The 16,219-nt window shown below is 46.6% G+C and overlaps 1 protein-coding gene across 1 annotated transcript; it reads right to left on the minus strand.

The window, feature by feature from the left end:
- Positions 1-5,349: 5,349 nt before the first annotated feature.
- Positions 5,350-15,409, minus strand: ENC1 (ectodermal-neural cortex 1). The gene is made up of 3 exons (XM_036847401.1): positions 15,261-15,409; positions 9,526-11,340; positions 5,350-5,514 (listed from the first exon to the last, which is right to left on the minus strand). Exon 2 carries the CDS (start codon positions 11,325-11,327, stop codon positions 9,558-9,560), a length of 1,770 nt encoding a protein of 589 aa, XP_036703296.1. The 5' UTR covers positions 11,328-11,340; positions 15,261-15,409; the 3' UTR covers positions 5,350-5,514; positions 9,526-9,557.
- Positions 15,410-16,219: the final 810 nt, after the last annotated feature.

Genomic DNA, 16,219 nt, shown 5'->3' on the forward strand with positions numbered 1-16,219 from the left:
GTCAGAGTTCTATTTTTATTACGCTCTGGCCATTGTCCATTTGTATATTCAATCTCTCAGGCAATAAACATTGTATGAACAAAAAAGTACACTGAGCCTAAGTGTACAGCTTAATGAATTATCAAGTGTAACAACCATCCAGGGCCCCCATTTATTTTAAAATTCTCCTCAGTCAGAATCTTAGAAGCCTGTTGTCAAGGAACACTGTGAGTTGGAGGGCAGATTCTTTCCCTGTGTTTCTTTAGTCCTGGTGTCCAGGGATGGGACTCACCAGCTGCAACCTTCTCGGGCCGTGTCACAAAGTCAAGTCTTCCCAGACACAACGGACATGGGCAGCCCTGGGTTTCCCACAGTCAGGCTCAGCCCCATGAATCACCATTCTCCACATTCCTGGACAGGTCAGAGAGTGTGCCTTGAAATCCAGGCTTCACCACTCCCTTGGGCAAGTTAATCTCTCCAAACCTGTTTCTTAATCTACCAAATGGGGGTAATAATTGTGCCTGTTCTCAAGACCTCCCTGGAAGTCCAGTGGTTAAGACTCCGTGCTCCCACCGCAGGGGGCATGGGTTCGACCCCTGGTGGGGGAATTAAGATCCCGCACAGTGTGGCCAAAAAAAAAAAAAAATAGTGCCTGTTCTCATTGAATTGCTGTAAGGATCAATTAAGGCGATGGACATACAAACTTCTAACACAACTCCTCACACAGAATAAGCACTCAGATTTTGATTTATTGGATGTTTAGAATGTCTAAAAATGACAGCTGAAAATTAGTGAGGAACTACTATGTGCCAGGCACTGGGCTTGGTGCTTAAATGTATATTATTAAATGTTTCTATTAGAGAATATTAATCATCCTTATTTTATAGAGGAAGGAGCTGAGGCTTACAGATGTTAAGAAACCTCTCTGTACTTACCTGCATTTGTTGTGAGAATTAAAAGAGATGAAGGAAACATGTCCTTAGTGCAGTTCCAGCACATCGTAATCACTCAATCACCGGGGCTATTGTTTAAGCTGACCCTTGGATTATCCACTGTGACAGACCCTAGGCAGCAATTAATTGCCTAGCCAACGTCTGTTCTCCCTTTCACCCTTGCTGACAAAAATCACCTTTTGTGTGAGGCGGCATCGTGCCTCCATAAAAGTACTCCTCTTATCAGTCTCCCTTACTTCTTCGGAAGTTCATGAGACCCAATTCTGGCCAATGAGAGATAAGTGTAAGTCTCCTAGGTGGGCCTTTGGGGAAAACTATTATTGTCCCAAGAAAAAGGAAGTTTCATCTGACACGTACTTCTACCCCTTTGTCCCCATCTTTGCTGCCTAGAAAGCACATGTAATGCCATGTGGTACAGCTGCCATCCTGTAAGCATGAGGACTAAAGGCCCATGCCCAGGATGCCAAGGCAGAAAGAAGAGCCCCAGACCCCTGATGGCCTTGTAGGGATACTGTCCCAGCCGTGGACTGCCAGCCTCCAAAGGGTTTCACCACTGTGGTTAAACCACCGTGGCCAGATTTCTATTACATGCAGCTGAAGGCAATCCAAACTAATACAGCCACTGTTTGGGGTGATATGAATCTCTGAATGAACTGAAATTTCCAAACAACTGAAAATTAGGAATTTGAAGTATCTTCTTTTAATCTGTTTACACATCCCGAGATGATAAAGGAAAAAAACTCCCGAGAATGAAAAGTCGGTTCCCAATCATCTGTACGTGAATTATTCTCAACCCTTCTGAGGACTGGTGTCATATATGGTGTCATATATGGTGTCATCAACAGGGTTTCCATGGGTCACCAGCACCGTGCACCAAGGTGTCTGAGGATTCTTGTCAGAGTCATTTATTCTCAAAGCTTGGCTCTAGACCAGCCTCACCCAGCACAGAACTGAATGATGCTTCTGTAAAACCTGAGGCATCTGCCCTGGCATCTTGGTCAAAGTCCAAGGGCGGTAATTGCATTCTGCCTACTTGTGAGATCTCCTAGATTTCTAATTAGGTAGTATTTATGTTCTCTCCAAAAAAGATTATGCCCAGTGTTGCTCTGCCCATTAAAAGAACAAGGGGTCCACCCTAAGTGATAAAGGAGCATCTCATTGTGACACGAAGCCGTCACGAGGTGGGAGCAGGAGACTTCCTCTGGCTTTACAATGAGCCAGCTGGGATGGCGGCTTTCAACTTGGAAGAAGCTAAGTATACCAGAGGGGTTAAACTTGTGGTTTTCTGTGCCATTTCAGAGAAATAATATGCACATATTTCCACTCACTTTAAATGATTCTAAGGCCATGTCAGATGAAAAGAGGATTGAACTACAGCCCCTTCTCTCACAGCTTTCCTATCAAAATATATCCCGCATGATGAGTATAGAAACTAAATTCCTTCTATATACTAAGTATGCTGTCTCATCATTGCATAGTACATGACTTTATATTCTAAGCTATCAATAACCCTAACTGAGGTAGTTTTGGTTTGCTTAAATATTCTAAAAGGTCAAAATTTTAAATTATTTAATGTGCAAAATTGCTTTCATAAATGGACGTAACTAAATGGTGAAATAGAGGACATCCAAAAAAATTTGAAATGATCCTCTTTTGGATTAAACTAGAAAAAGCACAAGTTTTCAATGCCTAAAATTATGTTGTATTCAAATAAAGACCCATACACACGATGAAGAGGAAATCTCTAATAATTTATTTGACCTTCAGTTTCACATTGTGAAAAAAAAATAACAGTTTTACAAAACCTCAAAAATGTAGTAGCAAACAGGTACATATGAACACGAACACTTTACTTCTTCAACTTATACAGTTTTGTATGTGAACCACATATTCAATAGTCAAGAGAGGGATATTATTCAGCTCTAATCATTCTTATTCAGACAGGTGTCAAGCCCAGAGAAAAGGGGGCTACACAATTATACCAGAAGTGGAAGGCTGCCCTTTGTTATCCGTTTCCACAGCAACCAGTCCACAGAATAAGAAGAACCTTCTCTGTCTTATGCCAAGGTTTTTGTGTGCACTGTGCTGTGAATTGTATTTGCTTCAAAGTGTAGGACGTTTCACAGGGTGAGAATGGTCAAGTAGTGAGCCCAAATGCCTCCATCAATTCAAAGAGCGGGGAGTCCAGAAAGTTCCCTGCAGGCTGGGGGCCCACCCTGACCACAGCTCCCTCTGGCTCACACACAGCAATTAATAGAGAATTCAAGGACAGACCACAACTTTGAAACAGCTGCAAAAAATTCACCCTGCTTTCAAAAGCCACGCAGTGACACCCACATGTTGGCAGATTTGCATCATAAACTATGGAGCTGTAACTGCTACAATATACTGCCAGGGTACAATCAGACATTTGCATTGCTTAGAACAGGGGTCCCCAACCCCCGGGCCGTGGACTGGTATCGGTCCTCGGCCCATTAGGAATCGGGCTGCACAGCAGGAGGTGAGCGGAGGGCAAGTGAGCAAAGCTTCACCTGCCGCTCCCCATCGCTCGCATTACCTCCTGAACCACTCCCCACACCTCCCACCCCGGTCCGTGGAAAAATTGTCTTCCACGAAACCGGTCCCTGGTGCCAAAAAGGTTGGGGACCGCTGGATTAGAACACATCTAGAGGCAAGGGACTGACTACCGCAAAGTATTGAGACCCTTTGATTCCAACCGTTCATTTATTTTGGTCCAACTATAGCCCACTTATTCACGGCACGAACAGACATGTACAATTAGTCTAATATATTCAGGTGGAGAGAAACGTGAAGAAGGATTCATCTGTCATTAGACAATGCAAACACACGATGTCAAAGGTTATTGGTCTTAAACCCTATTTTCTAAAATACAGTAATGAGAGAAACAGCCATGAAAGCAGTGCGAATTGCAAATTCTGAGCTTCCCCGGACACCTGTGAGGAAGCACCTATGAGTCTACCACTAATAACTATCACGGCACGTGTTTAGGAAACAAGCACTTGAACTAGCAAAGAACGTATTCACAACTGATTCCCAACTCTCCCAGAAAGCCTCTCAGCAAGGGTCACTGCTTACAATTCTTTGGTGTTTGGTGGCCATATGTGTCACTTTTGTGCACCAAAGAGTTCTTTTAGAGACTTACCTAAGAGGGAGCACTAAAGTATACATTGTACCCATGTGAATATTGCCTTGGAGAACTTTTAGCACCTGCTAAACCCTACAGCAGGAAGAGAGAAGGACCCATCCAGGTCAAGTAAATCCGGTGAGTGAATTAATTTCCATCGGTGAGTGTTTCGTTTTCTCCTGTTAACTGTGGTTATGGCCAAGCATTCTCATAGGGTAATAAATAGATAAATAAATAAACTTTGGACAATGCCTTTACCTGTGCCCTATATACAGAACTAGTCCATAGCATTTTCCAGGATTTCAGGATATTACACAGAGGAGAAAAAAACAACAACAAAAAAACAACTGCCAAGCGATTTGGTCCTTTCTAAATTTCAGTAGCTGAGATTGAAGCGAGTGAATCGGACAGGAAGGAGAAGGGCAGAAAGAAGCCTTCCCTTGCCCCAGGAGCCATTGGCAGGACCACAGCCCACAAAACCCCAGTCAAAGTTGATGAGTCTGAGAAAAATGACCTTCGTGCTTTCTCTACCTCTAGGATGTAACTTAAGTTTCTGTCTTGTAATCCTTCCCTGTCTTGACATTTACAAAATCCCACCCCCCCACCCTTCCCAACCCACCCTCCAGTTATGTTCCTAATTGTAACTCCAAAGTTTTCACTTTTGTGCGGCAGAGCACATCATAACAGCCACAAAATTGTGCAAAACGTACAACCATTCACACGCGTCCATACACGTGAAGACAACTGTAAGCATTGTTTCAGCATGCAGGCCTCAAACAATAAATAGCTAAATCTACAACAAATTTCTTACCAGCCAAGGGAAAGTTTAAAGTCACTTATAAATAGAAAAGAACATCTACCAAACAGCTACCAACAATGTCCCCATTGTTCAGAAACGTTCCTGGGGAGCACAGCCCCTCGGAGATTATCGTGGAGTCCAGTGGTTCTCACTCCGCAGCCAGCCCAGCAAACATCCCTCCAGGCCCCCCAGTTGGGCTTTCAATCTCCAACAGCAGCTGGTGTGGAGGCTTCAAGCTCGCTCCTCAGAGAGAGGTGACAAGCATTTCAAATTTTACACATAAATGGTGGAACCCATGGAAATCAAATGCTGAATATGGTACAGCAAGGGAAGAGGGCCGGCTTTTCTCTCCCTTTGAGGGGCTGATTAATGCTGACATTAATCCACAATTACAAGACAAGGACTAGATCACAGGTTCGTTCATTCATATTTAAACCATGTGCCTCTTGCACTGAAAAGCCCCCCCCCCCTTCCCCTCCCCCTCCCCCCCCCTTCCTTCAAGTCCAGTTAGAAGCATTTACAAGGTGTGGTGGATTGGACTGTAGCAACTTCTTTTCCTTTTTCTTTTCTTTCTCTTCATTCAATTTGGTCTCTCCAAAGTAGAAATCCCATCTTGTCTCGTTAAGGGATGGAGTCAGCTAAAATAGAGGAAAAGGAAAATTTTTTGTTAGTCTCAAGATCTGAAAAAAAAAGATTAAACTTGGGACAGGCAGTCAATATGGCTTCCAAAGGTCTTAATTACACATTCGGTAGGTGCATTCATGCGTGCAGATGGCCCAACAAAAACCGTGGTATCCGAAGAAAGATCTTCACTTCTTTCCTAAACATATATACGTTTAAAATTCAAACCTATACATCTAGGTGCTGTTACGAGTTGCCTTCTTCTGCTTCCGACATTCGTAATTCCTCTCCACGGTTAAACAGAGCCACTGTAAAGTGATCACCAGAGGGTCACAAGAGATTCCTTTGCCAATCCCCTCCCCCCACCCCCGGCCTTGGGCCCATTTACCATAAAGGATTCCAAATTAAATTTATTCACCATATAGAAGGCAGACATATTAATCCTCTTATTTAAATGCATCTCTGCTATTCGTTACGGCAGAAATCAGTCTCGCTTTCTTTCACATGACAGCATACCAGGCCTCACCAGCCCAAGGCTGGAGTTTATTCTCCAAGTTCATCAGCCCACACTTAGGAGACTCGGGCTGTGGTATGCAGTGTTATTATCTACAGAATCAACCGCCGTCAAACGTGAATATAAATTCAAGGTGCCATAACCACGAAGCCTGCACGTTTCATGGGAGCTGGTGTTTCCCCATACCACCCATCCTTCCCATTTAGTTAAGTCTAATTTTACAGAAGGAGAGTTTGCAGAGCGCTTTTGTCTTTCAAATGCTCACCCTATCTGTTCTTGGAGCCCATTTCCAGCCCTAGCATAAGAGTCTGCAGCCCCAGTGCTGAAACTCGAAGTACAGACAGAGGGAATTCAGGAGGGGCGCTCATCACTTGCACTGACTTCTTCTTGCTCTTGTGTGTTCGGAAGTCTGATTCATTTCATCAGTTGTTTCTTTTGGCAGTTTCATAACAGTGATTCAAGCTTTCAAGGCATTCCTTAGACTACGGGTGTCATCGCCCACCCTCACCTCCTTGAAACCTATACATCAACATTAGGCCAAAAGAATGTATCTTGTAATAATATGAAATGTCAAGATGTTGCATACTCAAACAGAAAAACAAAAAAAACCCAAAACAAAAACACCACTAAAAAGAGGGGCCGGGAACAAAGCAACCCAAAATCCAAACGCCGTCAAGTTGTGGGCCACACAGCACCATGGAAATGGAGCGAAATCAAAAGTAATTTCCTCTTTGTCCCTCCCAGCAGCTGGGAGCAGCAGGAGAGAGTTAAAATCTCCTTGGTGGATAAGCTTTTAGACCTAGGGAAACTTTTTGTTAACACTGTATTAATTCAGGTAGCACCTACGTGTGGAGGGCAAAGCCAGGTCCCGGAAGCGTTTGCAGCTTAGGACTGATACCTACACAGCACCTCTTTTAAGTCACTCCATCCGGCTTAAGTGTTTTAACACTATCTTGTGTGTAGTAAACTTTAGAAATTTAAACCAACATTCTCTCCTGTCGGAAACTCCAACAGTGGCTTTGATCAGCCCCACGCCACCCTTTAAAAAGGCGAACCTGGCGCTGTCGACCTTTAAAAAGGCGAACCTGGCGCTGTCGAATTTCCTTATTCTGTGCTTGACTCTCTGGCTAAGAGCACCAAGGGCAGAGGGGATGTTGTTTCGAATATAACCGAACACTCTATTTGTTCCATTTCCCAGGGACCGGACATGTGATTAGGTTCAAATACCCAGGAGAAGGTGAATTCGAGTGTTTGCCAACATACTCACTCCGGGCTGAGAAAGGAGGTACCAAAAATGAAGTATTAAGATAACAAGCTGATAATAGTCAAAGAAACCTCATTTTTGCATGACACACAAAGCTAATTCCACTGCGAGCCAAGGTCTAAATTGAAGGGAGGAAAGAAAACTAATACGAGTATTGAACACTTAGTATGTACCAGGCACGGGCTAGGTATTTTCACGCCTTTCTTTTCTTTTTCCTCATTTATCAATTCACCCAAGTCTGAACTGGGACAGATCTTAAGGAAAGCAAAATTCGAATCACTCATTTGACAAAGGAGATCTCTGAAGTGCAGAGAGGTCCAGACTCCACAGCTAGAAACAGAATGTACATGTGGTCTCTCTCTTTTCTACCTATATGACATATAGGATGCCAGCCACTTCCAAGGATGCCAGCCAGTTACCACTTGGATGTACCGCCACCATCACTGGCAATTTTTAAGGCTCTCCTATGCAAATATAGTCAGTTCTGGACTAACACCCAATTTAGTGCACTGTTAATTGATGCTTTTGCCTAGAAGGTTCTTTAAACCTTCTTTAGAGTTGAGTAATGCCTTCATATCGCAAATGAAATAACCCCTTTCAGAGCATTTGTTTATTCAGGATTATTGAGATGCCAGCAAGGCTGCAAAAACCAGTTTGGTGTGGGACACTGTTAGCCCCACTCGCTCCCCAGAGGATGGTTCTAAGAGTTCCTGCTCCTTTGAAGGAGTCTCAGTCCAGGAAAACATTACATTACTAAGAACTGTACGAAGTGTAACAGGCTGGAGGAGATAACTGAAGAAATGAAAGAAAGAGCACGATTCCATGTGAAAGGGAGGCCAGTTTTACTGGTGTTTCTAAATGAGCTGTAAGAGATGAGGAAAGAAAAGACAAATGAGTCCAAACCCCTCTTTGCTAGAAGGTCCCCTTCAAAGGTGTGAAACATACTAGGGAACACAGAACCAAACCTTTCCAAGGAATGAGTTCATTTCCCCAGCAGTTCCTCCAAAGCAGATTTTTAAATTTTATTCTCTTATTATTAGTCATGAGCCCATTAGTCACCAAAACAAATCAACCCATTCCGTGTGCTCTGTGCTACACTTAGATACACTTAAGTGATTCCGGGGCCAATCCTGAGAATGCTTTAACAGCAGCAAAGCGGCCATTAGCTTCCCGAACCCTGAACTGTGTAGGCCTATTAATTATTTGAGCCAAGAGTATTATATACTCTTAAGTACACAAGACAACCATTATGTACCCAGATATATGACACAGAAACACAACTTTTGTTCGCCCTGACAATGGGGTCAGCCTGACTGATTAACTCTGAAAAGCCGCAGGAAGGGCAGTTTAGATGGCTCAGTGTGTCCACACATCAGACCAGCTTATACAATGCAGGTGCGACCTTTTATAAGGACAGACCTAGACTTCTCAAAAGTTAATAAATGCCCTAAAGGGGGCTATTTTTTTGGGGGGGTGGGGGAGAAGGAAAAACTTCTAAAATAAGCTAACGAATAATTCTGGACAGAATACAATGGGAATAATTTTCAGCATTCAATTTTTTAAACCCCACTTCATTCTAAAAAGGGTTTGAGGAAGTTAAATTTAAAAATCTACAATTATTTCCTGGGGTGATAACAATGTGAAGTTTATTAAGTAGCCATTCGGCGTGAGCTCAAGTGCTTACGCTCTGGAGCCAGACTGCCTGGGTTGATGTCTTGACCAACCCTTCCGCCTGCTAAGCCCTATGACCTTGGGCAACTTACTTAACCCCTGTGTGCATCAGGTGTTTTCATCTATGAAGTGCTCTCATAGTAATATCCCACAGTGTTGTTGTAGGGACCAAATGAAATGATCCATGGGAAACCCACAGCCCAGCTGTCGGCACACAGGGAGGGCTCAGAAGACAAGGTTCCCAACCTGGCCGTAATTAGAATCACTGAAGAACTTTCTAAAAATGCGAATGCCTGGGTCCCACCCAGACCTAATGAAACCCAGCCTCTGGAGTGGGCAGGCTTCAAAAAGCTCTTTGGGAGACTCTGAGGCCCAATAAAGGCTGAGAACCACCGGCTTATGTTTGGGGGGTTGCAGCTGTGCTCAACACAAGTGTTTAAGTTCCGGGGTACAAGTGCTTTTATTTGTAGTTCATGTAGAACCTCTATAGGATGGGCTACATGGAGCCTGTTTCACTCACGTACGGGCTTACACAGCTAGCTCAACTATACGGATACTTACAGCTAAACTGACTCTTACCTTACGCTCACTCTCTTTAGGATGCATTGTGTTTAAGAGGGCAGATGTTTCCAGGTGCTGACAAACGCAGTAGGGATCAGCGAGTACGGGACCGTGGTTATGCTGTTCCACGCGTCCAACGTTGGATCGTAGCAGTCCAGGGTTTTGCATCGCTGAATGCCAAAGTACCCTCCAACCACGTAGAGTTTGTTTCCGGAGGCCACAGCGTGGCAGCTCATGCGCTTTGCTGTCACGTCTCCCACCTTGGTCCACTGGTAAGTCTCGCTATTGAATTTATAAGCAGAGCAGGCGGAGAACTCGGTATCTCCCCCCATAATAAAAATCTGGTTACCCAGCACAGCTGCCGCCGTGTAACGCCAGGGCTGGGGACAGGTGGCTGGGACCGTCCACCTGTTTTCACACTGATCGTAACACTGAACCTTGGGGAGCTTGTCATGACTGACGCTGGTACCTCCGAAAGCAAACAGCTTGAGCTTGGCACTCACCACTGCGGCATTGCTGACCCCTTCTCGGAGAGGGGCCACCATGGTCCATTTGTTGGTTGTGGGGTCATAATGTTCTACTTGCTTTAGAGAGACTGAGGGGGAGGCCGGGAGGCAGCCAGTGGCGGCAGTGTGCCCCCCGACCACGTACAGGCAGTGCTTCAGTTCAGCAGAGCCATGGCCAAACCTGGCCACCAGCATGGGGGCCGCCTTGGACCACTCCTCATGCAGGGTATCATAAACCCAGACATCTTTCGAGACTCCATTCTCAGACCCTCGCCCCCCAGTAATGTATACTTTGCAGCCAATTGCACAGGCACTGAACTCTTTTCTCGGGCTGGGGATGTCGGCCTTGGGAATGATCTCTTTGGCCTTCTGGTCGACCAGATACAGCTTGTCACACATGAAAGTCTGTCCTCCCAAGAGGAAGAGGGCATGGCCGGTTTTCCGGGGCCGGGCACAGAGGCTGGTCACCACACCGTCGTTCTGCAGGATTTTCAGCTTGCACCTGATGGCCTCTTCCACGATCTCCTTGCTCTTCCTCTGCTTGGTGATGAGTTCCTCCATGGCCACATTCTCCATGAGATAGATGGCCGGCAGCAGAGCCAGCCTCACTGTCTGCAACAGCTCCGGGAGATAGCAGTAGCGCTTCTTCAGGTCGTAGCTGATCCAGTTAATTGCAGACTCGTACACAAGTCTTTCGTCTTCCGTCTCCAGCTCTTCACTGGACAAGAGCTGCACTACCATGTCCTGGGGCAGCTGGAGGAAATCTTCGTTCTTCCTGATGGTCTGGAAATTGCTGAGACACATCCTCCAGGAGAGCTCGTACAGCTTGGTGCACTGGTGCGCGTCGGACAGCAGCAGCATGCCCAGGCAGTTGGTCGGGTGCAGGTTCTTCTCTAGGAACTCGGCGCAGGCATCCCGGATGTCTTGAAACTCCAGCATGTCGCCAGCTTCCAGGAGCGATTCCGCGTTTTCTTCATTGATGATGACCCGGGAGGAGTAAGCGTAGTCGAGGAGCAGCTCCAAGACTTCCGGGTGGATGGAGTTGTCGAAGTTGACTTCGCTGTCCTGGCTCTCCTTCAGGCCGCCGCTGAACATGGCTTCGAAGTAGCGGCTGCACGCGGCCAGCACCGCCCGGTGACACGGGAAGGTCCTGTTTCCGGCATGGAGAAGGACGTCGGTGAAGAGACGCTGCTGGCGTAACAGGTTCAGGTGAGTAAGGACACTGTCCGCGTAGGAGGACTTGTGGAACAGATAGATGTTAATGGAGCCACTGCTGGCCCTGGACTTGCGGTTCTCGTGCACGCTGACAGACATTTTGTTTCCACTCCTGAAAAAACAAAACACAACTATTGAATCTGATGCTCCCAGTGTTCAGAACGGCCGAACCAAACCAGCAATTGCTTTGGACAGAGGAAACAGAACACTTCGCTGTTGGCCCTGCTGCCTACTGTTCTGAACAATGGACAGCCAGGCCTATACAAAGTCAGAGACGGCGACCTATCTATAAGGAAAGACACTTATTATAATACTGTTGAGCTATTTAAACTATACACTGTTTAAAAAAAAAAACAATCACTGCTTAAGAGCAGGTTTATCTTGGAAAACCTGATTGCCAACTTGCAGGATATTGAAGTCCTTGAGAATGTAAGTCAGCAAAAGCCAAGAGGCGGAAGGTCTCATTCTCACAGCTCCCTGCCCTAGTCCAGCTGATTCACTGCTGGCCACTTGAAATGCCAGGCCTCCAGCTCTCGTAACGCCGGGATGGGCACAGGCTTTAATGCCCTATGCAAGCAACATAAAGCCATGTGTAAACAAATACCTACTCATTAATTCCATTAAGAATTCCTTTGGTAAGACCCAGTGTCTTACCAAAGTGTAAGTGCAGTAAATGGGAAATGTAACATTAAAACCACAGGCTTAGGCCAACTTCTAAAATGACCAAACTTTTATTTATCATTACAAATAATTTGTAACCAGACACCTCTACCACTACAGCGTCCTGAAAGAGCCCCAATATAAACACAACCATATACTGATCAGCAAGCTATCGTGGAAACAGGATAGATTCTGGCCACAGTCACCACTCCCCTTTCCTGCTCCGGACAGCTTCCAAAGTGGCGATTTGGGCACAGAAAGGGAAGAATATTTTGAGTAGCAAACTCAGGAGTTCTGCTGTTCTGTTCTCCCTGCTTTAAATCAAATCTTAGAAAACCAGTTGCAAGAACAAAGGATGTATCCACCCATCTCTCTTAATTAAATAGGGCATCACCAGGACCATTCTTGTGTACCTGCAAACACTGGCACCTGCATCCAGGGAGTCCAAAATGCAAATGTCGCTTTATCTAAATCAAAACACACACGTGTGTGTGTATGTGTGTTGCCTGCCATTGTTAATTTAGGGGCACTCTAGAATTTATTTGCTGACTAGAGTGTCTTCCTCAGTATCTAAATGGAAATTACAGCAGAACCGAATGCTCTCTTTGGCTTTCCTCAGTAATCAAACTGTAGGCTAAAGATACAGGACATGCCTATCACCTATCTTCAAAAATTGAACCATCTTTTTCCTTTTTCACCCTACCCTTCTGTTACTTCAAAGAAATAATGGCTTCAAGAACCTGCCAGTCAAAGGATTCCTAGGGAAGCTGTTTATCCCAGGAGGGTAAACTGTGTGGTTACAGTATCTGTTCCAAACACGGAACAGCCAGTCCTTATGGCAGAGCTGAAACCCAAGGCCTGCTTGTTTCCTTCAACCTGACCAGCGGAGGCAAGGCAGGCACAGAAAACAACAGAGGCAGGTACCTAACTTGCCTTTGACATGCAGGCCTCATACTATTAGGAGTTGCAACTTGTTTTCTTTCATTTGGGGCATGTAACTTTCCATTGTGAGTAAACGTGACTTAGTGGAAGAAAATAAACAACAGAGTCCTAGGGCTCTGGTGTTAAGAAGCCTTTACAAAGCACCCATCAGTCTCCACAGTGACTTGGGCTTTGACAAATGCTGAGGAGGCAAGCATCACCGCCACCCTCAAGCTAAGTATCTATGGTCTAGTCCATTTTACCCAATGCCCAATGCTCCTAAGAGCAAGTGACAGGACCTGGACCCTATGTGAATACACTAGGTTCTCCAACGTGTTAAAACAGTATTAGCATCCCTGCTGTTCTACTGCTGTAGTCATCATTTGCATTAGTACATTCAAACGGAAATTCTTTGAGGAAGATTTTTAAGCCTAAACCTCAAAAGATGGTATAAATATTCCTATGCCTTATACAGAAAGGTGCAAGAATTCCAAATGAGTAGCTATGCTTTTTTTTTAAGCTAATGCTTCCAAAGCAACCTCAAAAGCTGCCTCCTGTGGATGGACCTAGAGATTATCATACAAAGTAAGTCAGACAGGGAAAGACAAATATCATATGATATTGCTTATATGTGGAACCTAAAAAAAGATACAAATGAACTTATTTACAAAACAGAAATAGACTCACAGACAAAGAAAACAAACGTATGGTTACCAAAGGGGAAAGGGGGAGGAGGGATAAATTAGGAGTTTGGGATTGAAATATACACACTACTATATATAAAATAGATAACCAACAAGGATCTACTGTATAGCACAGGGAAATATCCTCAATGTCTTTTAATAACCTATAATGGAAAAGAGTCTAAAAAAGTATATATATATTATATATATATATATATAATATATATATAATGAATCACTTTGCTGTACACCTGAAACTAACAACATTGTAAACCAACTATACTTCAATTAAAAAAAAAAAAAAAGTTGCCTTCTTTCCGGCTAAGAGTGAATGCAGCTCTGACGGAAGAATGAGGCTGCACAAGGTACATAAGCACCAAAGTGCCTGCAAATTGAGCTGGAATTACACCCACCCGGCCCGGAAGGCGTTTCCCTAAGCAGTGTAAAACAACACTCACAGCCAGGCTTACACTTAACAAAACAGTTTACAAGACCTTGGGATATAGGATCTGCATCTCTTTGCATCCTGTGTTTATGCTCCTGTATTTCCCAGGTAGGTTCATAAAGCCAGCAGAAAGAGCCTAGCTTGTCATCTTGGATGCCACCCAGATGGAGAAGTGTGTCAGTCAAAATCCAACAATCTTGCAGCAATATTTGATTAAAATAAAAGGTAAACTTGAAGACCCAAGGGAAACGACTTGCCTTCTAGTTTAAAATTATGCAAATGTGAGAACATCAGCAGAAACCACATATACAGCCACTAAACACACCTTCAACATGAAATGAATCATCCTTCTGGCATTTTTTTAAGCCCCCAGAGAAATAATATTTGCATGCCAAGTTAAGTGGCCAAAAAAACGCACACATATACTTAACCTGCCTCTACAAAGAAGGGGAAAAGGGCTGCTATTACCAGTCAACATCAAAAGGGATTCTAGCTACAGTAACTTCAGTTCACTTAATGCTCTTTAACCAGGCTCTGGGCCTCCAATACTTAGCGGCGTGTCACATTTCTTTGGGTTTTAAACCTGATCTCAACGCAATCAAAGGAGAAGCTAGGCAGATTTTCTCGGACATTCATATTATTGATAACAACGGTACATTATAAAGAGATTGTTAACAAGAAAAGCATTTTACTATACAGTCCTCTATAACACCTGTAACGCTCTTTAACACTCTGGCCATGCCTGTGAGGGCGACACCACACACACGCCAAGTTCAACGGTTCATCTCCACCCTGCCCACCAATTCCTATCCTTCGAAACTAAGCATGTTAAGACTAAATACTTCCGTGAGAAGAAACTAATTTTTCAGAAACCAGTTTTCATTCATTCCCTACAGACGTCTGGCCGCAGTGAACGTACCCTCACTAGGGGTGTCTGCGCGTGGCCCCAGTGCTCACCGTGCCGGGTAGGGTGCAACGTGGACCAACAATCCCGCGCGCTCGACAATGCTCTTTCCGCTGGGGGGGGGGGAGGGGGCGGGGGGGTTGGTTAGTATCCCGGCTCAGCTCCTAGCTCTCCAGCAGCTCGCCCGGGCGGCGCGCCACCGAGAGGAGCCCCCTCCAGCAATGCCCGGCTCTTCTTGCTGTGGGAGGGCAGCGGTGGACACCAGGTCTCCGCCCCGAGAACAGCTCCCCACCGCGGCCTCAGTCGGAGCTCCAGGCTCCGGGGCGCACACACACCCCTCGCGATCACACCCCGCAGGCCAGGCAGCCCCTGAAACCCGCGGCGCCCGCAACAGGTCCGCGGCGGTAGGGGAGACTTACAACAGTGGCGACCGGCCACAGTGCACGACAAGCTGGGTTCTTGCCTCGGTCACCGGGTGGGGAGGGGACGGAGCGGACGTCTCAGCCCCAGGAAGCAACAGCGACTTGCCCGGGCGAAGGGAGCGCGCATGGAACTCTGGCTCGCGGGCTGGTTACCGCGGGCGGATCGCCGCGGCCTCACGATCCCCAAGTCGCGGACTCTGCGCCCGCCACCCGCGGAGCAGCTCCCTGAGTGAGCTCTGGAGGCGAGAGCGAGCCCGCGGCTGCAGGCGCCGCCGAAGGAGGCCGGCTGTACCCTCGCGGGAGGGAGCTGGAAAGCGCCTTGCGCGCCGGCGGCCGCCTGGCGTCTCGACTCGGCCTCTGCAGCGCCACCGCCGCGCCGCCTCCTCTCCGGCTTCCCGAGCACTCTGCGCCCGGCCGCCCAGCGCCCGGCTTTAAGCGGAGCGGCGGGGAGGGGAGGAGAGGGGAGGGGAGGGGAGAGAGCGCGTAGGCAAAAAGTGACACCAGGGGAGGGAGGGAGGAAGCGCGTGAATGCGGCCAGCGGAGAAGGAGGAGGAGGAGGAAGGCAAGGAGGACAAGAGTCGGAGGAGAGTGTGTCGGGGGAGTTAGTCGTGAGAGGAAGCGGGGGAGGGGGCTGTGGCGAGTGGAGAGAGACAAAGCGCACGCGGAATCTCAGCCAAGAGCAGCTGCAACCCTCGGGGACCACGAATAAAACAAGTTTTCCTGCGTTGGAGTGTCTGCGTCTCTAGCCCAGCCGGGTGCTGAGGGATCCTCGGCTGGGGAGCGCAGCCCCGAGCTGCGCGCTCCGAGCTGCGGGAGCCCGCTTGATGCTCAGGACAGGGCGGCGAGGGGCGAGCCGGGTGTCCGCGGCACGCGCCGTGGGCGCGCACAGCCCGCGCGCTGGGTGGGATATCTGGAGGGAGGACGGTGGCGAGGTTTGGACACAATTTTGGACACTC

Source organism: Balaenoptera musculus, chromosome 3 (assembly GCF_009873245.2).
Source record: "Balaenoptera musculus isolate JJ_BM4_2016_0621 chromosome 3, mBalMus1.pri.v3, whole genome shotgun sequence".
Lineage (NCBI taxonomy): Eukaryota > Metazoa > Chordata > Mammalia > Artiodactyla > Balaenopteridae > Balaenoptera > Balaenoptera musculus.

Coding starts and splice junctions, on each gene's coding strand:
- ENC1 (XM_036847401.1), bottom strand. CDS start 11,327: ATGTCTGTCAGCGTGCACGAGAACCGCAAGTCCAGGGCCAGCAGTGGC.